Consider the following 26,393-nt stretch of genomic DNA (forward strand, 5'->3'; position numbering starts at 1 on the left):
GCCACCTGATTCACACCTGTTTCTTCACAAAATTGATGACCTCAGTGATTGAATGCCACACTGCTATTTTTTTGAACACACCCCTTTCAACTAATTCAACTAATTGCCCAATTGCACAGCCTTAAGAGCGTGCATATCATGAATGCTGGGTCTCATTTGTTTTCTGAGAATCTACTGAACCTACTGGTAACTTGTTTGCCACGTAGCAATAAAAAAGTATACGAAAAACCTTGATTATTCTGGTTAGTCACATTGTACTGCTATTATTTTGAACAAGACTGTATTTGATTGCATGAAAGTGGCACTACTATCAGTGTCATCTGACTCCAAAAAGCAGTTTTAATCTGGATTCAATCTTCCACATAAAATGGACCAGTTTTTCAGGTTTTATGAGTTCTTCCAACTTAGTTTTCTGTAGAATCCAACAGGTGAAACAAACACTCGGCCCTGTTCACAAGAAGGAAATCAACCACAAGAAAATGTTAAAAGCTGTGGAATTTGACTTCCTTTGTAAAACATCCTGAATGCACAGGAAAATTCAGATTTAAAGGAAAGACAGAAAACTCACCTCACTGCTGAGCACTCGCCTCATTCAAGGCCTGTAGTTTAGCTATGAGGAACTTCTTATCTTCTCCCTCCTAAGAAACCAGATGAGATGTTAGCAAGAAATCAAGCTGTCAAAAACCCTGACCCACCAGTCATTTAAGCCCTAACTTCAAATATTAAACTATCCTGCGCCTGCTTGTATTGGGGACATGAATGACACATCAAAACACTTCTTCCGGTTTGTTGTGTGTGTGTGTGTGTGTGTGTGTGTGTGTGTGTGTGTGTGTGTGTGTGTGTGTGTGTGTGTGTGTGTGTGTGTGTGTGTGTGTGTGTGTGTGTGTGTGTGTGTGTGTGTGTGTGTGTGTGTGTGTGTGTGTGTGTGTGTGTGTGACAATTTTTTTAAATAATCAAAACTAAACAATTTCTTGTTCTTGTTGGAGCCTAACACTCTCACATCTCGATACAAGAATCAGCAACCACATAGCAACACTCTGAAAACACCCGAGAATGGGTCTCCTTTGAATGTAGAAACATAAAAGTTGAAATGCTATTCTTGTAAACCCTCATTGCTAAATTATGCTTATTCATTTTCTAAGTAAAACAATGTTTTCCTTCTAGAACTATAAGAAGTCAACCCTCTGAAAAAGAAGGGAACTTAATTCTGCTGAACTTATATAGTGCATTTGTAGTGTACTTAATATATGAACTCTTTCCCCGCCAAACACAGAATTTTCCGTTATTTGTGAGAAAACGCTTCCGGGTTTCCATGTTTTCACTGTCGGACGCTAGGGGGCACTATTAGGCATCTTCTGAATGGGTACTGAATCTCCTGATCAAAACACATGTGAGGAAAACGCTATAAAACAAGCAATCGAATGTAATCATATGCATATGAAAAATAACATGATCATCGACATTAAACAGCATGTGAAACAAAACTATCTAATGTTAGTGAATGAAATGAGGACCTTGGCTGAGCTACAGGGATGTGAAGCATTAGAGGTGTTGATGGACTCGATCTACTCCATCTGTGTTTGATCATCGCTCTGAATCTGATTTCGTCTTTCACAAACACGTGATTTTCTCACCTTTTTGTTCAAAATGCTGCTTTTTTAAATGAAACTTACCCATATTCAAGTGATGACAAAAAAGGAATGAATGAAGCTACAATACAACTTTTGTTGTTGTTGTTTAAAAGAAGATGGTCTTTATTTTGATATATTTCATTCTCAGATATTCATTAAATAAAATATTCTATGGGTTATTAAATTTTTGTGAAAATTGTGAAAAACCCTGACGGTGGATGGCAACTTTTTTTTTTTTTTAAATGCTAACGGGGAAAGAGTTAAAAGTATATTTAAAAACTTTACTTGCAGATTAAAAGTGTAAGTGTAAAAGTGTTATTAAGTGTAATTAAAGAGAGTCACTTTCATGTCTGTTTTCTTACACACTCAAGTACATTTCATATCAGTGACTCTGGACATTACATGATGATAATGTCACCATCAAAACCTATTGTGACCAGGTCATAGTTTCTCTTGTCATTACAAATGTAAAAAACATTGTATTAATAAAGTAATGGGTCAAGAGCCCAACTAAAGCAAACACTGATCACCATAATGGTGACTTCAAACGAAACTTTCAATCATTAACATCTAAACTTTTGTTAATTCTCAATAAGGGTTTTTACATATACTCACATTGTCTATCTGTTCTTGTAACCTTTGAATTATCCTCTTATGTCCATCCACAACTTGCATGTAAACGTATATGATGGTTCTGGAAAGAGATAAAGTAAAAAATGAAATGAAAAATTAAAAAATGACCCAAATCTGCTTTATACTGCACCCAGAAGATCCATTAGCAAGGAATACTCACAGGAACAGGGCTGCAACAAGGAAGAGGAACAAAGGTTTGTCCACCAAGTGAATATAAGCCCAGCTGAGCCACTTCAAATTGGGGTTTGATCTCTCCAGATCGATGATCCACTGTTTACCTAAGAAAAGCATGTTTTTGCGGGTCCTGAAGGGCCCACAATGTGATGAGGGCGTAGTCCTAAGAAAACAGTAGCAAACAAAACACTAGCATAAAATAATTACTTCAGTAATGAAGAGACATTATTGTGTTCCACCGGAAAAAAATTAACTCATACAGATTTGGAACGATATGCGAGTAAGTAAATGCTGACAGAATTGTTTATTGTTGAGTGAAATATCCTTTTAAAATCATAAAATGAACTTATATTTTACCAACATGATTTATCTGTGTACAGAGGAAAATCTGAGCATTGCAAAAAAAATTTCTTCCTTAGTATTTTTTTCATGTTTCCGGTCCAAATATCTAAATATTCTTAAATAAAGATGCATTTACTAGATAAGTATAATAACATAAGATATTTTTTCTTGTTTTCTGGGGAAAAATATCAAGTGTTTTTTTTTTCTTCCTTTTTTTAAAACAAGATTTCAATCAGAAACTATTATTTGTCTTACCCATTGGCAGATCATTTTGCCTGTTTTAAGCAAAAACTCAATTTAGATTTTTTTACAAAACAAGAAAAATATCTTATGTCGTTTTACTTATATAGTAAATGCATCTTGATTTAAGAATAGTTAGATATTTAGATTAGAAACAAGACAAAATTACTAAGTAAGAAGAGCATTTTTTGCAGTGAGGTGTATATTAATGTATTTTAGGAATGTCCTGAAGAGTGTGAATGTAATTTTATGAAGACACAAACCTCCACATTGTATATATGACACAGGTAAGAGCTCCAGTGAAGGAGGGTAAAAAAAGGAGGCCGGTGAAGACAGTGCTCATCTGAGTGGCCCTCCAATGTTTCCTGGGCGCTTGGAAGTTCTTCATCAAACTCGTCTATAAAGGGAAGTGACACATATACTGTTAATTGAAAGTGGATATCCTAATAATATCAATAAAAACATGTGTAATGAACTATTACACAGTTAAAAACACAAGTATTTTGTATATTGCCACAAAAGGTATAGCCTAGAAATCTAGACGCACCCTAGCGTCAGCAGATCTAATTTACAGCCAGGGAAGTCTAGCAACTCTGCGTTGGCTTACAAGCTGGAAAAACCAAACTCTGGTCAGGCCAATCACATCGTGTATAGAGTCGGTGGACGGGGCTTTACATAATGACGGCAATGCAGTGTTTATGTTCTCAAACAATCAGGCCTGTGTCAGTAAAATGTATTATTGTTTTATTAGTTTCTACATTCTACATTTACATTTTAGATCTTAACAACCGAAGCAATAAAGTAATTAAACTCAATCTTCTGTCCAAATGAAGCCTAAAATACACAGGAAAATCCCCAGTGTTAAATTAACACTGCTCAGTGTACATATGTGTCCACACTACTCAGTGTTAAAAGTAACACTGAAGCAGTGTCAAAGTTAATGAGATAATAAAGAGATTAATTAAGTAATTATTGACCATGAGTGATGAACACCTGATGATAATGAGCAGAATCACTGAAGGACAGAGAAACACAAGAACTACAACTGACTTCAGCCACAGCTTTAGATGAAATCAACTGAAGATAAAAGAAGACATTGACCTTTTTGAAGTAGAACAAGAAACACAGTTTCCCAATTTGCACTGCAGGCAACAGTGGTGAAAACAGCACACCGAGCCTATAAAAAGAGAAGGCATAAAAGACTGTTAGTGAGATGCTTTCAGAACATAATTGAATGTTTCTGTGCAAGAAGGTGACAGTACCACACAAGCGTTTGACCATAGATGAGCTCCAGGATCTCTCGTGCAATGTCAAACTCCAGTTTCTTTCTTCTCAGTGTGAAGTTTCTAATACACAGCCTGAAGGGGCAGAACGAGTCAACAAACCCAGCTAAACATCATGGCCATTATTTGGGATCACGAGAACTTACCCCCACAGAAACTCTGCAAAGATGATGTACAGCACCGCAAGCATTAGGTCCATTAAAACCAAACGATAAATCTCTTGACCAACTAATGTCTCCCAGCACTGCAAGTAAACACAGACGAAAACAACCCTGCTTATTTCATATTCAACTAATAAGCACATAGATAGAGGAAATTAGTTTATCCTTTTTTTATTATTTATTATTAAAAGTTCTTCACTTAAACTCTGTGGACCCTGTACAGGGTCAGGAATGACATCGTCATGTATACTTTTAATTTTAAATGAGGAGCTATAATGTCATATTTGGTACCATTTACCATATTCAAGTCTCTACTTTTTTTGGAGATATGCATGACTTTGGCATTTGTTTTACACAAAGTAATGTATTTACACTAAATTACTCTGGTGCCATTTCCGCCTGGATTTCGCCTACCCAAACTGAAAAGCCTCCCATACACACATACAGGGGTCTAGGTTCAAAATGTTGGTGTCATTTTACAGGAAACCCTTTAAAGTTACATAAAACACTGCTAAAAATGATAAACATGTAAGTATATGTTGTATAAGATGTAACAACCCCCTAAAAAGGGACACTTTTTGATGTTTTTTTTTTTTTTATAAATTCCTTTTTGAAAGTGTGTAACTCAGGCCCTGTGTGCTCTAGGACCCAGACACGTTGGGCTGCTTCCAGCATGTATAATTAATTTAATGACACTGGGATATTACATTTATATCACTGTATATGGTGGTGGGAGGGGGTGGTTGAGGGGGGTAGCAGGCTGAGGGGAGGGGGGAAAGGGGTAGGGGGGGATGAGCTTGAAATAGAAGAGATGCCTATTTTTCGTGTTGGAACCGTTTCCAGGCAAGAAGGAAAATATGTTTATATGTCATTTTGACACAAATACATATTAATAAATGACATGCTCATGTTTGAAAGTCTCTAGGTTAACAAAAATGCAGATATATGCCTAATTGTAATAATAAAAAACAACATAATTATCAATTTTGAAATATTAAACCTGTCAAACCTGTATCAGTAGGCTATTTATGTTTAACATTAAGTATAGGGCTTCCCTGTACATCAATAGCTGCAGCAGCGCCGCGTCAGACAGTGTTTTATGTAACTTCAAAGGGTTTCCTGTAAAATGACACAAACATTTTGAAATTAGACCCCTGTATGTGTGTATGGGAAGCTTTTCAAATTGGGTAGGCCAAATCCAGGCGGAAATCCCCAAAAATGGTACCAGATCTTAAGCGGTTAATGATCACTCTCATAAACCCTGCAAACAAGTGTACTGTGAGGATTGACAGCTCGATCAATATTGTGTTGAATCATTTTTTCAAAATAATACAGTGTTACTGGATTCATGATTTTGGTCACCTTTTGGCCTCTTTGTGTGTCATCGATGTTCTTGAGCCAATAGTAACACAATACACCAAAAATGCCACCCTTCAACAACAGGTTCCTGTGAAAGAAGAAACCGAAAGGATGTTGATAACCACTCAGATATTTGATCCTATTAATAACAACCTGTCTTGAACTGGAATGAGCTGGACGTTATTTAACATCAGTTAAGTCAATAACACATATTTAAATAACATATAACCTTGTCCAAAATATATATATTTTAAAATGCAAGATTATTGTATGACATTGCTCAAGTATGACATATTTTACCAACATAAGTATGTCTTACACATATTTTGGATATCATTGAGATTAGGGGTTTGCCATTTGAAATATGAGAAATATTATTTTTTTTAAACAAAACAACTGCTACTTTTTAAGATCAGTGGCATGTGCATAAAAAAGTCACACTAGAGTGAGCAGGAAATATAAAGTCATTTAAAAAAGCAAAAGCAAATGAAGCATGCTAAAGTTGCTTCCTGCTGCGCTAAATAGAAACAGACCTTAGGTTACAGCAGAATTAGACAGGAAGTCAGTAAAGAGATAGTGACAGAATGGTAAGCAAAACAAAACAAAAAAACCAACAACTCATATATAAAGTTATAGTAGGCATTCCTGACCTTACAATGGACACCTGAATGTGAACACTTGGGGAGTCATAATTTTCCCCTGTGGATAACATGTTGAATAAACCAGGCAGTATATGACTGATGGAAGTCACGACCAAAGGCAGGGTCAGCAAATCCACTGGGTCGTTTTCCTGAAAAACACACACACACACACACACACACACACACACACACACACACACACACACACACACACACACACACACACACACACACACACACACACACACACACACACACACACACACACACACACACACACACACACACACTATATCAAATAAAGTATTCACAAACCATATGCCAGATCATATATCAGGCCCATTCAAAGGAAACGCCATTTCAGACTCCTGACATTTTAATTTTAGTTTTAAATGTCACAGCATAACAAGGTTCAGAAATGCTTTCAATTTCAATTAATTTAAATGTTTCTATAAAAAGAAAGCCAATAGTTGTTCTTACTAAGACTTTTTAATTAACTTTACTTAACGTCCAATAATATGTTGAAATTACTTTAAAAAACTCTGTAATCTGAACTATTTACATGCTAATGCATTTGTTACTCAGAAAACCCAAGTAAACATTACTTGACTGATTTGAGTACCAAACAACAACAAAAAACAGGTAGGCGGGCAAAAGGTTGAGGCGGGGCAATTCTTAATATTAGACTTTTCCCTCATTTCCTCCACTTCTGCAGCCATCGTTCTTCTTAGTTGCATTCACTCATTTTCCAGTCATGTTGAATGTTATTGAAAAAACTTTGGGAGAGCGTCACATAAGCTGACTTTATAAATTTATGTTGATTTCCTAAAATTTCTCACCATTATGGTGACCAGTGTTCCCCAGTGTTTTGTCAAATAAAGCCAAAAATAATAAAACGAAGTTACGATTACCCTGCGATTAATTTATTCGTTCTGCAATGCATTCTGGGAGTACACTTCCTCAGCTCACAGAAAGAATTATGTCGACACAACTTGAATGGTTTAAGTAAGCTCAACTTGATGCAATTAAGCTTACTTAATTGAGTGTTAAGTGCATTCATGCTAAGTGAACTACTAAAGATATGTTCACTTTACTTGAAGAAAACCTGGAAACCGATTGCACATATTTTTTAAGTTGCCATGGCTGAACATTACAGATTAAAAATATGTTGAGTATAATAGTATTTAAGATGTTTGCATAACATAATATAACTGTTAGTTAAATGGAACTACTCAAGTATTCTTGGGATTAAATCTTAAATGAGATTAGTAAATATAGTATGTTAAGTTCTAAGTCATTTTATCAAATGCGGTATCCTGTTAAATGACACTGGCATTGTTTCTTGAGAATGAGCTCAGAATTTCTGTCAAATTTGCTACCGCTAAACTAAAACACCCAATAAAAATAGTGCAGAGGATATACAAAAAACAACAACAACAACAACAACAACAGTTAACCAGAGAATACAGTTGAGAATACTGTTGAGAATACAGTTGAGAATACAGTTGAGAATACAGTTGTTTGCAATATAATGAGACAGCAAAATGAACCAGTGTGTGAACTGAACAGGATGTGACTGGTCTTTTCCACCATTATGATTTCTTAAGCATTAGGTTTTCTGTTGACTATTCGATACTATGACCAGATCCTTACCGAATGTTTGCTCTGCTTAATGTTAGGGTGGATGTAGTAAACAGCCATCATGCAGGCAGCAATGCACAGCAGGCAAATGGCCCATACTAATGAGTGGACAAAAAACCAGCACAACGTTGAACCCAAGTTCCTCTTCTGTTTTTTGCAGCTGAGCCCTGCCAGCATCTCCTAAAACACAACATTCATGACATGTTAATATGTACTGTGTTATGGCAAAACAATTGCTTACTGAAAAAGAGACAAAGTCTTGATTAATATGGTTAATAAAAAAGGTTTCTTGCAAGAAAAAAGTACGGTTGATGCAACCACAAGGCCACACCGAGCGTACACTGAAGTCATAACAGAAGTTATATCTTTTTATACTGTTGGCAGCATCCTCCCCCCTCAGTACATTTCCATACACATTGTTTAAGGCCCCGTCCACACGAAGCCAGAGCTTTCCCAATACGATCTTTTTTTCCCCTCGTTTCAAGAAATATCTGCGTCCACACGAGATTACCGAAACCGACTAAAAACAATGTAGTTTGCATGCCAGGCCAGTGTGCGGCGCTGTAATTCTGACACAGAAATACACTAAAAACGGAGAAGAAGAGTTGTGGCTAGAAGGGGTAAAGCAATGGTAGGAGGTGAGGCAAAATCTCACGATAAAATAACAATAAGTACATTTTCTACTTAACAGATGTGTTTTATTAATGCCTACACCTACCCCAGCCCTAAACATACCCTTACAATAATGCAGATACGGTAATAAAATGACACGATATATATGTGCACATGCACAGTGCCCATAGTTGTGTCCCTTTAACTCTTTCACAATGCTGGACGTAGTGTGATGACATCGCCGTTTCAGAAAATATACGGATTGGCTGTACACACGAAAACAGAAGGTTGTCGTTTTCAGGTTTATCCACTTTGGGACCCGGTTTCAGAAAAATATCGGATTCATGCTTCCAAAACGGCGGATCCGTGTGGACGAAACGCTGATACGGTACAAAATGTATACGTATTATACAGCTAAACGCAACTCCGTGTGGACGGGGCCTTAGTCAGGATGCCACGTAGGCAATGTATAGCTCATAGGTACACGTATGTCATGTACTGCATTACTTCACACCATGGGAAGGTCAACATATGGTTATACCAAGATCTACCACAACAACTGTTAAAGCTTAAGTGTGTAAATTATGCACCAGAGAAAGAATTGTCCCTGTCTGCCATTGTTTGGACAAACAGATTATTCTGCTTCAGACTTTCCAGAAGTGGTTTTGCAGATGTTGCCAAGTCAGAAAAACAAACAAAACAAAAACAGTTGAAAGTACTGCAGGGTTTTCAGAAAGTCACTGACGAATGGCTTGTGCAAAGAGCTTGGAGGAAGTATTTTTACATCAAACAAATGACACTGTGTACCATTCTGTCATGGTGATTAACGACACAGGAAGCAATGAGTAATACAATATTCACATTCCAACAAGACACTGATAAACAAATAAACAAGTAATGGCATTCTGTCAAATGCATAGTTTACTAATCAGTCTGTTTTTTTATACCTCATAACTACTATAGGAAACTATACGTTTCATAATTCTAAAATGAATAATACCACTATTATTCATATATAATAGTGAAATATATAAATTACACATCCCTAGTAATGACTGAAGTAATTGTAAGCTTTCAAAGTTTATATAAGGTTTTGGTAGTAATTAATTCGGATGGATTTAAAGGTTAGTTCACCCAAGATTAAAATTAGCCCATGATTTACTCAGCCTCAAGTCATCCTAGGTGTGTATGACATTCTGCTTTCAGATGAACACAATCAGAGTTATATTAATAAATGCCCAAGCTTTATAATGGCAGCCCCAAATTTGAAGCCCAAATAAGAGCATCCATCCATTATAAAAGTGCCCCACACGGCTCTGGGGGTTGTTAATGAAGGCCTTCTGAGTTCTGAAGCGAATCGATGAGTTTGTGTAAGAAAAATATCCATATTTAAAACTTTATAAAGTTAAATATCTAGCTTCTGGCGGACTGCCTTCCCTTACATAGAAAGTGTAACGCCTCCTGCCAAATTTGCCTCTTGCTTTTCAAAATGCTTACTTTACATCCAAAGTCATCATCGCACCAGTTGTGCTTTTTCCGTAAGTTAACAGTGGAAAACTGTTCCAAATGGCAAGTAACTCATTCAGAGGGATGAACACTTGCATCCTTTTTTAATTCAATATTTGCAATAAAAGTTCAGATGAGCGCCAAGACGAAGCAAGGTCCCAAAAAACTGCAGTTAAAATATATATTAGTTAAAAATGAAGTGAATAAATGTTCAAGTAGTAGTCACGATGTACATTTTGTGCATTCATATTGAGTAGTTGAAAGTGTGTATAGTTTTCTGCTAGTTCTCGTGGAGGTTTGTTCTCTAGTTATTGATTAGCTGATAGCAAATTACCACACTGTTCATTAATCAGTTTCTTGTAGTTACTTGAAATGTTAATATTGTTTTACACATTTGTTCCTGTAGGGTTATTCTATTCAATTTAATTTTTTTACTCAGATGACTGACATCACCAAAACCAGCATAAGGTTGTTGGTGTTTTTCTGAACATTTGAGGTGGTTTTCTAGGTGGTTAATGTGGTTTGACAGCCAGTGGGCACCCGGCTTGAGAAGGGTTTTTCAGCATGCTGGAGATCTCAAAGGAGAAGGAGCTTTAAGCTTTAAGCTAAGCTGGAGTACACTTAATTATCCTCATTTCCCTCCGTAGAGTGCACAGTGAGGCGCACAAAACATTGAGAGCACGCTCCACTGAAAGTGAATGGCGCCAACATCCCTTTAATGTCAGGAATGGGATGAGGCGAGAACTCAGAGATTCAGAGAAAATTTTTATTTGAGAAAAATCAAACAAAACGAAACTGGCGGCTAGTCACGGTAAAAGAATCAGGGAGGGCAGGACACAACGACAAACTGAAGTGGCAGGACCCTGATATTTAAGACAGGTCCATTTAACTCTGCGGCCATCTTTGACACCTGTTGTGCATCTGTTTAATCTGTCAAATTATTCACATGATATGTCTTCAGCAGAATGCAGAAACGGGACGCACATTTTCAGCTTAAACCTTATTATTTAGGTTTTTGTTTATTGTATCAGGTTCCCTTAAATATTTCCTTAAATGAAGTTCTCAGCCCCTTTTTGGAGATCTCCAGGATGTGTTAGTTTCATATGCTATTTAAGCCTTTAAACATTAGTCATTATACATGACTGAGCTCATTGGTTCTCGCTGAAGCGCAAACGTGCTGCGTAACACGAGAATCAACCTCATTTAAGTCTGTTAATTATATAAAGCAATCAAATCTTCACTAAACTGCTCGATTCATATAGATTCATTTCTGTATGATTTTTTCAAAGTGTCGAGTGATAGTTGCGTAAACTCTCAGTGGAGGGACAGAAATCTCTCCGATTTCATGATGAAAGAAAGTTTGGAACTACGAGAGTGCACTGCAAACAGAGATGCGTTAAAAAACAACACTGAGTGTGTTGATGGTATTTTGACACATGTTGTGTAGATATAACACACAACTTGTTAAAATGTTACTCTGGATAGAACAGCAGAGGGTGTTTTGGCAGCCAATCACATCATGTCTTTTCCAAACACCATCGCTCTTAGCTTATTACTGACCAGACTGGCTTTAGTTCTGTCAGACAGAAGCTCTTATTGAGGTTTGGATGCTGATGATTTATTGAATGTTTGATTTGAAGTCGCCAGAATCGGGATCAGTGTCTCCTTTATTTGAGCTCTTGACCCTTGACTCTTTCATTTCAGCTTCTCGATGTTTGCTGTAACTGTGTGTTTATTTATCACATTTGAAGCAGCAGAAATAACCAGGAGAAAAATATGATCAGATGATAATGTTATCATCACATGCATTTGTTGAGCTTGGCAAGTGTTTGATATCAGAGTGATTCCTTTAAAAATATGTTTTTTGTAATGAATACTTTTATAATGTTGTCATTATTTGCACATTTTGATTTTAGATACTCAGTGTGTACAGGATGTATACGGTACCACACAGACACAAACACACACACACATCAAAATCATTTCATGAATCTCAACAATGGTGACAAACCAAAAGCTTCATTCCGCAATGCATGCTGGGAGTCATGGATGAGTTTTGTACTATGGATACTCCCAGCATGCATTGCGGCAAGAAGCTTTTGGTTTGTCACCATTGTTGAGATTCATGAACTGATTTTTGTGTATGTGTGTTTGACAAGGTTTTGCTACAGCTTTAAACATATTTTATATAATTCATATATATATATATATATATATATATATATATATATATATATATATATATATATATATATATATATATATATATATATATATATATATATATATATATATATAATTTTAACCAAATATTTCTGCACTGCTGGATAGCATGATGTAGTTTCACTGTCACAACTAACAGCACATACATAAAATAAAAAAAATAAACAAACACCATCCATATTCTCATAAACTTGACCAGCTCTTGATGACAATGAGATCATCAATAAACATCTGATCATATTTTCTCTTGCCATAACAAATGTACTTGATTACAATACAGGTAAAGCAACCAGAGATGAATTAAAAGATAAGTTAAAGGTCAAGAGCTCAAATAAAGAAGACATTTCTGGTGACTTCAAATCAAACATTCAATAAAACAAAATCTAAACCTCTGATAATCTCAATAAGAGCTTGTGTGTGTGTAGATTCATGATGTCTTAAACAGCCAGTAATAAAATGTTCAAACAAACTCTTTATTAAACGTCACTGGACTAAACACAAGTTAACAATACTTTCAGTGTTCATCCAAACACAGGAAGTAATACACATCTACAGTCACATTTAACACACATCTGACACACGCTGTGTAACTATAACGCATTAGTGTGTAAAAGGTTTCAACACACTTCTGTATAAGAGGAATAACACATTAAAAACTACACAACGTGTCATTTTCAACACATCATGTTATAAAGCGCTTGACACACACCATCATTGTGAAGTGTATGCAGTGTTTATGTTCTCAAACAATTAGGGCTGTGTTAATAAAAGTTTTACATTGTTTTATCAGTTGTTAAGTTTTAATTTAATTCAAAGTGCAAACTCTGTTAACTGTTATCTCTTCATGAACTTCTCTCAAAAGCAGCATCATTGATGAGGTGTTAAATTGTGAACAATTGACTTGATAGAGTCATAGAGTTTGAAACATTGTTTTTTTGTGTGCACATGAGTTCTGTACTCGACTACTGATTAACTGCTTAAGAATTTAGTTTCACTTTATGTTTAAAGTTACATCTGAGTATGTAATCACCTGACACAATTTCTGTGTTAAATGACATGTTGTGTCAGTTTTAACATCTCTTTTTGGAGTGTGAGTGATTAATGACACAATTGGCATTTTTCTGTGAATTAACTCTTTAAGGGTCCATTTTACTACTCAATATGCATAGTTTGGGTACGGTAGATTTCCTTTTAACAGTACCTCCCAAGTGACAAGCTGTTGTACCCCTAAAGGTATGATTTATGCACATTTCATCTGCACTTCATTGTTCATTCATATCTTCAAAACATATTTGTGTATGATACACTGTAATGCAACAATTAGTGCTGAGGAGCATAAAGTAGTTTTAACATTAATTATTTGTCCACAAACCTTCAGCTGAGTGCAGATGTTCACCGCCTGCAGTTTAACAGACTTTTTCCTGCAGATTTTAAAATCCCAAGAGCAGAAAACCTTTAAAGCTATGTCACCAGTAGTCTTGAATGTGCAGGAACTCTTTCCGAATGATTTAGACATGCTGAAAGGAAAAAGAAAATCTCATTAAATCATGGGACAAGCTAAAAATGTGAAAATTAATTTAAAAAATGAGTATAGAAAATAGACAAACCTGTAAACAAGCAATACACATGTGACAAACATGCCTGCTCCAATGGTAAAAATATACGCCAAGGGAATGTTGTAATTGTGAAGACAATTGCCATTTTGGCAATCTCCATTTGTGGAGTTGGTATAGTGGCCATAAAACATCACAGAGTCTGTGAGGACACCCTTGAGAAAAAAAAGACAAGAAAAAAGATAGCATTCGGCATTTACTTAAATTCACTGGGAAAAGAAGAAATGTCCCTTCCCCTGCTGAATGAATCAGCTAGAGTATATAAAAAATATATATATATAAAGCACTTGCTTTCTTAAAATATACATCTTTACCGTGCCAGTAAGTATCCAGAAGTCAGTGTAACCCTCATCTATTGAAGAAGGTTGTGAAATTGAGATTTGTGGTAGGAGCAGGAAAAGGACATTGATGAGGAAGAGGAGGATGTTGTAGTGTAACAGTCTTCTGAGGAAGACAAAATAGGACAGGACCCCGGTACCAAAGCGAGCACTGATCTTTTTAAGCACTTTCTGCCAGAGCCTCATGGATTTCTGCTGGGAGAGTCTACCTAACCAGCAACCACATAAAACCTATGGATCAAAAAGAGGTGAAGGCACGTTTAAGGATTTAAGAAGTGTTATTTTCAATATCAACCTCCAAAAAATCTACATTTAAAATATTGAAAAATGTCAATTTCAACAGTGATTTACACCGATCAGGCACAACATTATGACCGTTGAAGTTATAACACTAATTATCTCGTCATCAAGGCAACTGTTAGTGGGTGGGATATATTAGGCAGCAAGTGAACATTTTGTCCTCAAAGTTGATGTGTTAGAAGCAGGAAAAATGGACAAGTGTAAGGATTTGAGCGAGTTTGACAAGGGCCAAATTGCAGCGGCTAGACGACTGGGTCTGCATCTCCAAAACTGCAGCTCTTGTGGGGTGTTCCCGGTCTGCAGTGGTCAGTGTCTATCAAAAGTGCCCAAGGAAGGAAAAGCGGTGAACCGGGGACAGCATGGGCGGCCAAGGCTCATTGATGCACGTGGGGAGCGAAGGCTGGCCCATGGGGTCTGATCAAACAGACAAGCTACTGGAGTTAAAATTGCCCAAGAAGTTGATGTTGGTTCTGATAGAAAGGTGTCAGAATACACAGAGCATCTCGGTTGGTTGTGTATGAGGCTGCATAACCGCAGACCAGTCAGGGTGCCCATGCTGACCCCTGATCCTGAACATGAGCATCAGAACGGGATCACGGAGCAATGGAAAAAGGTGGCCTGGTCTGATGAATCACATTTTCTTTTACATCACATGGATGGGAGGGTGTGTGTGCGTCGCTTCCCTGGGGAACACATGGAATTAGATCTCAATCTAATCGAGCATCTGTGGGATGTGTTGAACAATCAAGTCCGAGCTCACAACTTACAGGACGTAAAGGATCTGCTGCTAACATCTTGGTGCCAGATATACCACAGCACACCTTCAGGGGTCTAGTGGAGTCCATGCCTCAATGGGTCAGGGCTGTTTTGGAAGCAAAAGGGGAACAAACACTAGCCTGGTCCTACCAGAATCTCGTACATTTCATTTGTACAGAGAGTCGGGTCACTCTCCATTGACAAGAGTTAACCTCCTTGAAGGCGAGAACTCTGTTGAAGTTTAAAACTATTGGATCTGCCATAACCAGTCGCTAATGTTTAGTCGTGACGTATTGCTAGCGTTTGCCTTAGCCAACTCCTTCACCACTAACAGAGCGAGCTGGAAAATCAAACTTTTCCCAAACTCCATGGGGAGGAGGCCCACCAACAACCAACATCATGGCCACCAACAAAACTCAGCAAAGACTGTTCTTACTCCAGCTTTAACTTCTGGATATTTAGCAGCGTTGCCACAACGGACCGAATGGCTTTGCTACCATCTTTCTCCTCCGACTGAACTACAACTCAAACTAGCGCACAACATCAACGTCATCGTTCTCAGCCACTCCCTTTGATCGCTGATTGGACCGGTTAAAATTTGACCGGAGAAAACTAGCAAATATAACGCAAACCCAGACGACGTACTGAAGGGAAAAAAAAAATGATCGGAAGTACGTAGGAGGGCGGAGCCAGGCTATACCAACATAATAATATTTTATTTTAACTTTATTTAGTCTGAAAGTTAAAAAGACATCCACCTTCAGTAAACAGGTTAGAAGCTGATGGCAGCACAGGGCCTTGTCTGCAGAAAGAGGCTGTTCAACCTCCTGACCAAAGCACAAGGCTCTAAAAAAAAGAAACATTCAGATAAGGTTACACAAAGACTTGTATAAAGAAACACACCATTTTAACACAAAGAACAAAATGATTGAATGAAAATATATATTTTTTAAAGATGCACTAATGGTATATAAATGTCAGTACTATAATGAATTCTGTACCTTATCTTACGTTTCTCAGCGAAAATAAGGGGCATTTCACGCAACACTCGCACACATTCTCCAGCAGACAAATCTTGTAATTTATTCAGCAGCTCCTTCTTTTGGGTCACTAGGACCAGGACACAGAAACAAAGTCAGTGCCATTTTCCTGCCATTCACTTTTTAATGTGTTTAATTTTCTCACCTAACCAATTGCACCATTTTCCTCTCTCTTTCTTGTTGCTATACAAAGTTCTGTCATAAAACTCTAGGGTAGGGTTATCGGCCCTAAAATCAATCTGTTTGCAGTCATATCATTCTGGCACAGCTCATTGATTCCTGCTAGCCAATGAGCCCGCTGCTCATCCTTTAAATATTTGGTCTGCATTTGCTGTAGCAGTTGCAGCACGCTTTCCTCAAGATATGAGCCCTGTCTGATTGAAATAATTGGCATTGTGAGTGTGTTACTGCTGCAAACCGTAAGCGCATTCCTCCGGCTCTCTAAAGACGTCCTCGTGTGCAACACAGGGAGTGGTGGAGACAGTGTTACGGGGTCGGCGTCTTCGCGGTTTGGTGGATCGGCTCTGGCACTGGGAAAGCGCAGCTGTCTGATTCCACCCTGAGAAAAGGCATGGGTCAAAATAAATAGTTAATGTGATTCTCTACACCAGTGTTAGTCTGCTAGAGGACAACTGTGTGACCTATAGGGAAAGCTGACTTGATACACTAGAAAGATTATTTTTTAGATTAAAAGAAATCTTTAGTTCGGAGGAAATTTCCAGAATCCTTCCCTGATGTGCACTTAATTATATTGAATGTGAAGTGCACTTAAAATATTGAATTGAATGTACTTGAAAACCTTTAAAAAGTGCAACAAATATTCCTTTGTTGTGCTTTAAATACGTATACATAGTTTGATGTGTTGTTGACTAACATACTCTTGTAAAGCACATGTAAAATACTTTAATTTAAAAATAAATTTTAAATGTACTAAACTGCAACTTCATCATTACAAACGTGTAATCACAAATGTATTTAAATACATGCATGTTTCAACAGAAATTACGTAACATTTTTATTTATCTTAAATGTCTGTCAGTACATTCAGCAGCACACTTTAACCATATTTCAAAAACAAATCAAGTAAATGTGAAATTACATATAAATATGTACTTACGTCCTAAGTGTGTCAAAAACTGGGCTCTCTAAGTTTCAATGAATATAATTTAATATGAATTAAAATTCTAATACATTTTCATTTCATTGCACATAATATGCAATTAAGTGATTACATTCAGTTCACACTTAAGTACATTATTTTAAAAGTGAATTATTTTCGTCATAAGTAGCTTTTTAATGTATGTTTTAATTATTTAGTTATCTTTGTTATTAAGTTTGTTTGTTTTTTTAAGTAAAATGATTTTTGGTTTAATGTTTAACTCTGAAGTTGGCAGAGGAAAACGCCTTCACCTAGTTATTTTTCATAGTGCAAAAGAGATTCAAAATGTCGGTTTTGGTAATTTAGGCAAGTGTTATTCTTCATTATAATCTGTTAAATTTATACTTTTATTTGTGTTCACTCACAATAAAAACAAAATGTGCACAAGAAAGTCCATTCTGATACTCTTTTGAAAATGAACTAACTTCTGAACAAGAACTGAATACTTGTCACACAAACATAAGGCATATGTCTAAAGAACACTAAATATTATGTGTTTATGTATTCTGTTTGAAAAGAGACGTCAGGCGTTTGTGCGCCTCTTCATTAGTGTTAATGCGGTTATGCCCACAGACGCAGTGAGGAATTATCCTGGAATAATTCACCTCAGAAGAAAAGCTGTTTATTCCTAAGAGCAACGATAGAGGTAAGTTTATTCCTAAGAGCAACGATAGAGGTAAGTTTATTCCTAAGAGCAACGGATAGAGGTAAGTTTATTCCTAAGAGCAACGGATAGAGGTAAGTTTATTCCTAAGAGCAACAATAGAGGTAAGTTTATTCCTAAGAGCAACGATAGAGGTAAGTTTATTCCTAAGAGCAACAATAGAGGTAAGTTTATTCCTAAGAGCAACAATAGAGGTAAGTTTATTCCTAAGAGCAACGGATAGAGGTAAGTTTATTCCTAAGAGCAACAATAGAGGTAAGTTTATTCCTAAGAGCAACGATAGAGGTAAGTTTATTCCTAAGAGCAACAATAGAGGTAAGTTTATTCCTAAGAGCAACAATAGAGGTAAGTTTATTCCTAAGAGCAACAATAGAGGTAAGTTTATTCCTAAGAGCAACGGATAGAGGTAAGTTTATTCCTAAGAGCAACGATAGAGGTCAGTTTATTCCTAAGAGCAACGATAGAGGTCAGTTTATTCCTAAGAGCAACAGATCGAGATAAGTTTATTCCTAAGAGCAACTGATAGAGGTAAGTTTATTCCTAAGAGCAACGGATAGAGGTAAGTTTATTCCTAAGAGCAATGGATAGAGGTACAGTCTTGTTCAAAATAATAGCAGTACAATGTGACTAACCAGAATAATCAAGGTTTTTAGTATATTTTTTATTGCTACGTGGCAAACAAGTTACCAGTAGGTTCAGTAGATTGTCAGAAAACAAACAAGACCCAGCATTCATGATATGCACGCTCTTAAGGCTGTGCAATTGGGCAATTAGTTGAAAGGGGTGTGTTCAAAAAAATAGCAGTGTCTACCTTTGACTGTACAAACTCAAAACTATTTTGTACAAACATTTTTTTTTTCTGGGATTTAGCAATCCTGTGAATCACTAAACTAATATTTAGTTGTATGACCACAGTTTTTTAAAACTGCTTGACATCTGTGTGGCATGGAGTCAACCAACTTGTGGCACCTCTCAGCTGTTATTCCACTCCATGATTCTTTAACAACATTCCACAATTCATTCACATTTCTTGGTTTTGCTTCAGAAACAGCATTTTTGATATCACCCCACAAGTTCTCAATTGGATTAAGGTCTGGAGATTGGGCTGGCCACTCCATAACATTAATTTTGTTGGTTTGGAACCAAGACTTTGCCCGTTTACTAGTGTGTTTTGGGTCATTGTCTTGTTGAAACAACCGTTTCAAGGGCATGTCCTCTTCAGCATAGGGCAACATGACCTCTTCAAGTATTTTAACATATGCAAACTGATCCATGATCCCTGGTATGCGATAAATAGGCCCAACACCATAGTAGGAGAAACATGCCCATATCATGATGCTTGCACCTCCATGCTTCACTGTCTTCACTGTGTACTGTGGCTTGAATTCAGAGTTTGGGGGTCGTCTCACCAACTGCCTGTGGCCCTTGGACCCAAAAAGAACAATTTTACTCTCATCAGTCCACAAAATGTTCCTCCATTTCTCTTTAGGCCAGTTGATGTGTTCTTTGGCAAATTGTAACCTCTTCTGCACATGCCTTTTTTTTAACAGAGGGACTTTGCGGGGGATTCTTGAAAATAGATTAGCTTCACACAGACGTCTTCTAACTGTCACAGTACTTACAGGTAACTCCAGACTGTCTTCGATTATCCTGGAGGTGATCATTGGCTGAGCCTTTGCCATTCTGGTTATTCTTCTATCCATTTTGATGGTTGTCTTCTGTTTTCTTCCACGTCTCTCTGGTTTTGCTCTCCATTTTAAGGCATTGGAGATCATTTTAGCTGAACAGCCTATCATTTTTTGCACCTCTTTATAGGTTTTCCCCTCTCTAATCAACTTTTTAATCAAAGTACGCTGTTCTTCTGAACAATATCTTGAACGACCCATTTTCCTCAGCTTTCAAATGCATGTTCAACAAGTGTTGGCTTCATCCTTAAATAGGGGCCACCTGATTCACACTTGTTTCTTCACAAAATTGATGATCTCAGTGATTGAATGCCACACTGCTATTTTTTTGAACACACCCCTTTCAACTAATTCAACTAATTGCCCAATTGCACAGCCTTAAGAGCGTGCATATCATGAATGCTGGGTCTCATTTGTTTTCTGAGAATCTACTGAGCCTACTGGTAACTTGTTTGCCACGTAGCAATAAAAAAATATACGAAAAACCTGGTTAGTCACATTGTACTGCTATTATTTTGAACAAGACTGTAAGTTTATTCCTAAGAGCAACAATAGAGGTAAGTTTATTCCTAAGAGCAACGGATAGAGGTAAGTTTATTCCTAAGAGCAACGGATCGAGGTAAGTTTATTCCTAAGAGCAACGATAGAGGTAAGTTTATTCCTAAGAGCAACGGATCGAGGTAAGTTTATTCCTAAGAGCAACGATAGAGGTAAGTTTATTCCTAAGAGCAACGATAGAGGTAAGTTTATTCCTAAGAGCAACGATAGAGGTAAGTTTATTCCTAAGAGCAACGATAGAGGTAAGTTTATTCCTAAGAGCAACGATAGAGGTCAGTTTATTCCTAAGAGCAACGGATAGAGGTCAGTTTATTCCTAAGAGCAACGGATAGAGGTAAGTTTATTCCTAAGAGCAACAATAGAGGTAAGTTTATTCCTAAGAGCAACGGATAGAGGTAAGTTTATTCCTAAGAGCAACGATAGAGGTAAGTTTATTCCTAAGAGCAATGGATAGAGGTATGTTTATTCTGTAAGTATCTGTTAATATTAAACTGCAAAAAGGACAGTTTAAATATGATTCCTGCTGCAACATAAAATGTTGTAAGACTAGACTTAAGACTGTTTAAACAAGATTTCTTTGTAAGGTGTACAAATCCATGGAAGATGAAACATTTGCTTACTGACAGAGCGACTAGGCATGGAGGACAGGACCCTCTGCGTTGAAGAGGTCCAGCTATTCCTCTGCAGGGTATGTGTGTGTTTGGACTCCTGGTAATCCTGTGCCTCTGGGTCGTCTTGATCCAAATGTGCCTGATCAACTATAAGTAAAACATTTTTTTTTTAAAGTACGTTTTTTTAAAATACTTTTCTTTATGGTATTCACACCAGGCTGTCTGTATGCCGTGTACCCACATCTCACTGCTCTGTATGATCTAATAGCTTCCAGCTCAATCAGGTCTTCATCTTCATCTCCACTGGAAATCGTCTCCATGATCAGAGATACAGCCATCCAGACTGTCTAGTGCTGTGTGCATCAGAGCAGAGACTGGTGTGATGATGGGTCATTAACATAAATTAACTTATTTATTAAGGTGCAATATTTGCCTGGGATTTATTTCCCAGAGGATGTCTTACTTAAATAAACCACATGGATAAAACAAAAAAACAAAATTAAAAGAGCAATCAAGCCTTAAATGCATAACCTCGGGTCTTTATTAACCTGGGATGTCATTCACTACACCTTACCCTTCATTTTAATGTTTTTAAAGTTAAACATCAACCTTCTTAGTATTCCTCAATCTATTCATTATTATATATATATTAAAAAAATGTTTTTAAGTGTATTGGGTCACTAGCTACCCGAGGTGTGTAACAGTGTAAATATATTTTTTCTGCGCAAAAAATGATTGAATCTATGATGCCTTAATAAGTGCAATTCACCTTTACTCGTCAATGTCTAAAACTCAATGATGAAGTGATGTTTCACTCATAGTCATCGCAGGCAGAAAACAAAAGAATAGGAAGAATCATCAACAAAACTTGAAAGAGCCTAACAATTTACTGCAAAGTGAACCCTAAAAGTTCCCAAAGGTAACAAAATATGCTTTATTTTAATCTTTAATAGTTGTATATTAGGATAGTTTTATACTAGTACTGTGGCAGATAGAGGTCCATCTGTGTTGGATATAGATCTGGGTAAAGACCCGAATATTAAATAATGACGATATGATGAAAGATTCATGCAATTAATTTGTCAAAATCAAATGCACAATATCATAACAAATGCTATTCTGTATATATTTTTTCATAATTGTCCATTCCCTAAATTTGTCTATACTCTTAAAAAAGAAGTGCACTTCATTGTTCTAAATACAAACTTTGTGTACTTAAAAAAATAGAAGTATGTTTGTTTTTTTAAAAACTGTACTTGCAGATATTATAATTAGTGTTAAAGACCACCTAATCTGAGACAAGTCGAAACCAAGACCAAGACAAGACCAGACCAGACCAGACCAGACCAGCACTCCTTTATATAAAATGGACATGGAAATGGACACTATGTCAATGTTTTTTTTGTTTTTTACAGTTTTTAACAAGTTGGAAATTACTTTTTTATTTTATTTTATTTTTTATCAATAAATGTACAAACTTAATTCCAAACATTTTGGGACACTGTACAAATTGTGAATAAAAAAGGAATGCAATAATTTACAAATCTCATAAACTTATTCACAATAGAATATAGAAAACATCAAATGTTGAAAGTGAGACATTTTGAAATGTCATGCCAAAATATTGGCTCATTTTGGATTTCATGAAAGCTACACATTCCAAAAAAGTTGGGACAGGTAGCAATAAGAGGCTGGAAAGTTCAATGTGCATATAAGGAACAGCTGGAGGACCAATTTGCAATTTATTAGGTCGATTGGCAACATGATTGGGTATAAAAAGAGCCTCTCAGAATGGCAGTGTCTCGCAGAAGTCAAAATGGGCAGAGGATCACCACTTCCCCCAATCCTGCGGCCAGGCCTGTTGCGACAAGGCAAGCAAACCAAGCTGTCCTGGGGCACCAAGACAACGACAGGTTAAGAATAAAATGCAACGACAAACTGCGTGAGCATCCCTTTGATAGTCAATGCAGCTGGCAAAATACTGTTTCATCATGATGCGGAATTATGCTTCAGGAAACCAGAAAAGAAAAAGAGAAAGGAAGAGGAGGATAAGATAAAAAACAAGATAAGTGATAAATGGAAATCACAACATGGGTTCTAGAACAACATATGCTCCCATCCAGTGTCATCTCTTTCAGGGAAGACCTTGCATTTTCCAACATGACAATGCCAGACCACAGACTGCATCAACTACAACATCATGGCTGCGTAGAAGAAGGATCTGGGTACTGAAGTGGCCAGCTGGCAGTCCAGATATTTCACCCAAAGAAAACATTTGCCGCATCATAAAGAGGAAGATGCGACAAAGAAGACCTAAGACAGTTGAGCAACAATTTGTTTCCTCAGTCCCCAGACGTTTGCAGACTGTTATAAAAAGAAGAGGGGATGCCACACAGTGGTAAACATGGCCTTGTCCCAACGTTTTTGAGATGTGCTTATGCCATGAAATTTAAAATCAACTAATCTTTCCCTTAAAATGATACATTTTCTCAGTTGAAACATGTGATATTTCATCTGAATAAAATATTCAAATTTGTAACTTCCTTATCATTGCATTCTGTTTTTATTCACAATTTGTACAGTGTCCCAACTTTTTTGGAATCGGGTTTGTAATTAAAAATAAATCAACAAACTAATTAAATAATTTACAAAAAAAATCATCTTTGCAGTGCAAAGACGGTACAGAAGATGCATCTGAATTGGTAAATTACACGCATAAATAATGTTGAGATATTCAACTTTTGCAAAACAGCTCTCGTGATATTGCTTATTATTATGATATCAAATGATATACATATGATGCATATGATACGCTGTTTTTCGCGTGCATATGATACGCACTTTATGGCGTATATATGACACGCGCTTGGGTAGGTTTAGGGTAGTGGGGCGTATATATGACACGCGCTTGGGTAGGTTTAGGGTGGTGGGGTGGGGGGTTCGTATGTATAATACGCCATAAAATGCGTATCATATGCAGGCGAAAAACAGCGTGCCATAGACACGCCAAAATGAGTTTTGGCGTATACATTCCACGACATTGCACACTCGTACTATTTATACGCATTTTTGTGAGAATACCCTGCTTATGTTTTAAGAATATTTTGTGGTGTTTTAAAGATGCACTCATTTTGATGTGTTGACTAACATACTAAATCACATGTAAAGTACTTACATGTATTAAATTGCAACTTCATCATTACAAATGACATTAAAGTATAGCCTATTTTAGTTTGCCATAAATGCTTGTCAATTCGACAGTAACTAACAAATAATTGCATTTAATATAATATAAACTACAATACATGTTCATTGGATTGCAGTTAAGATGCAATCATGTGTTTGCAAACATTACATTATGTTCACACTGAAGCCTTTCAGGTATGCTATTTATGTAATATTTTTGCTGGAGACCTATAATTTTAGTTTACATCAAACCCCTTTAACCACACTCCTCTTAGACAGAAAAGGCGCATCCAACAGCTGTCCAGAGAAATATACCAACAATTATGAATGATACTCACCTTATCAGTTGCTGGTATATGGAGATTCAAATACAGGCTAAAGAAAATACGATGTACAAAGTTTGCATACACATATAAAAAAATAAAAGAGCAGCTCGCAGTTTAACAATATGCATACTGGGAGTGAGCAGAAGCACTTCACAGTTGACACTGCATTCAAAGTGACAAACCACGGTCACCCTGCAAGGCAAGGGAGGAAGAAACTTTTTTTTTGGTTGCGTTGGTACTTTTTCACAAGAAACTGTCTTAGTACTACTCACCACAGACCTTGAAAAATACACTTTTTAAAAATATTACAACAATTCACAAATGTTTTCAAAGTTTCCTTTTCACTAGATAATAAAGGTTATATATATATATATATATATATATATATATATATATATATATATAAAATGCTTCCCATCTATCAGTTAATTCAACTTATATTAATGGTCAGTCATTTAATCTATAGATTTCTATAAAATCTTGAAATATAGATTCAGCTGGTTTGAATTTTCAGAAGATAATATTTGCAATTTGTGAGAACTAGAGAAACAGCCGTACGTGTCAGAGATGCATCAGGAGAAAGACATGTCACATTACAGTATAGTGTGTGAAATTTACATTTTGAAGTGAACTAATCTTTAACACATAAAAACTGAGACTGAAGGTTTAAATAATCAACAGAACATGAGACCGATGTGGAGTAATTAAAAAACTGTGAGCAGTGATGGGAAAAGTTACTTTTAAAAGTAATGCATTACAATAATGCAATCACTCCTAATTGTCTTACATTACTTTTTTTTTCTTTTTTTTTTCTCTTCTGACCTGGGTTTGAGGCCCTTTCACACCCAAAGTTAAATTAATAAAGGCCAAAGTATACTTAACTTTTTTTCATACGTGAGGGTTAGCATTGTGGTGGATGTTTTTTTTTTTTTTTGAAGATGTGTTTTTGCTATCCGGAACACTTTTGTGTGAATGTTTAACTCAAAGAGGCCCCGGGGTCAAAGGTGCCGGGTTTAACATCCTTGCCATATATAGAAAACTGCTGGAGGGGGATGAGGATAAGGACAATGTGAACTCTGTTATGACTTCAGTACACACTTGGTACAGACTTGGTACAGACTTGGTACAGTTGTTATTGCCATTGCAAATTGCTGTCAGAAAGCAGGATTACTTGGACGAGCCTTCTGGACCTGGAGAGCGCCGGTGACCGTCAATCCTGACTCACGTCAGCCCTACCCCATTAGATTCAGGGAGAGGGACCGACGCCACAGGCCCAGGAGGGTCCGACCACTGGAATCAGAGAAAGACAACGCTTCTGGTAAGAGACAAACTTAAAATTCGGGGGAGAATTAAAAAAAAAAGAATTTGGGTTAAATTGAATTGAGAAAAAAATTACTTGTAGACGATTAAACCATAGGGAAAGTCTGGGCTCTGTGGTCAACGTGATTAAGAGATTCTGGGAGAGTTGAGATCGCGTGGGTGGTCAAAAAATTCTGCGGTAAATTGAAATCACAAAGAGGGCGCTTGAGTAAGCATCTGTCCCGTCTGTCCTGGGTGAAGGATCGGCTCTGTACGGAGACGTCCGACAGATTAATATTGTGCACACGAACGACCACAGAGACACACTGCCAATATGGGGAAATCCCAAAGCAAGCCAGAAGAGTATAATACACCTGTATTTCATCAAATGAGAAAACGATATGGCCAGAGA

The 26,393-nt window shown here is 36.8% G+C and overlaps 1 protein-coding gene across 2 annotated transcripts; it reads right to left on the reverse strand.

Moving 5' to 3' along the window:
- Nucleotides 1–265: 265 nt before the first annotated feature.
- On the reverse strand, nucleotides 266–24,998 carry LOC137046704 (transmembrane channel-like protein 6). Of its 2 annotated transcripts, XM_067424057.1 has the most exons (20): nucleotides 24,695–24,998; nucleotides 21,412–21,523; nucleotides 21,180–21,317; nucleotides 16,912–17,052; nucleotides 16,455–16,563; nucleotides 16,212–16,299; nucleotides 14,374–14,628; nucleotides 14,054–14,214; nucleotides 13,819–13,963; nucleotides 8,118–8,285; nucleotides 6,474–6,613; nucleotides 5,827–5,911; nucleotides 4,450–4,547; nucleotides 4,283–4,378; nucleotides 4,122–4,197; nucleotides 3,284–3,417; nucleotides 2,425–2,601; nucleotides 2,247–2,325; nucleotides 569–638; nucleotides 266–447 (listed from the first exon to the last, which is right to left on the reverse strand). In XM_067424057.1, exons 2-19 carry the CDS (start codon nucleotides 21,506–21,508, stop codon nucleotides 570–572), a joined length of 2,256 nt encoding a protein of 751 aa, XP_067280158.1. In that variant the 5' UTR covers nucleotides 21,509–21,523; nucleotides 24,695–24,998; the 3' UTR covers nucleotides 266–447; nucleotide 569. The 2 variants fall into 2 exon arrangements, with proteins under 2 accessions (XP_067280158.1, XP_067280166.1); XM_067424065.1 differs by lacking the exons at nucleotides 21,412–21,523; nucleotides 24,695–24,998 and having other exon boundaries at nucleotides 21,184–21,281.
- Between the last annotated feature and the right edge of the window lie 1,395 nt (nucleotides 24,999–26,393).

This window comes from Pseudorasbora parva, chromosome 2 (genome assembly GCF_024679245.1).
Source record: "Pseudorasbora parva isolate DD20220531a chromosome 2, ASM2467924v1, whole genome shotgun sequence".
NCBI lineage: Eukaryota > Metazoa > Chordata > Actinopteri > Cypriniformes > Gobionidae > Pseudorasbora > Pseudorasbora parva.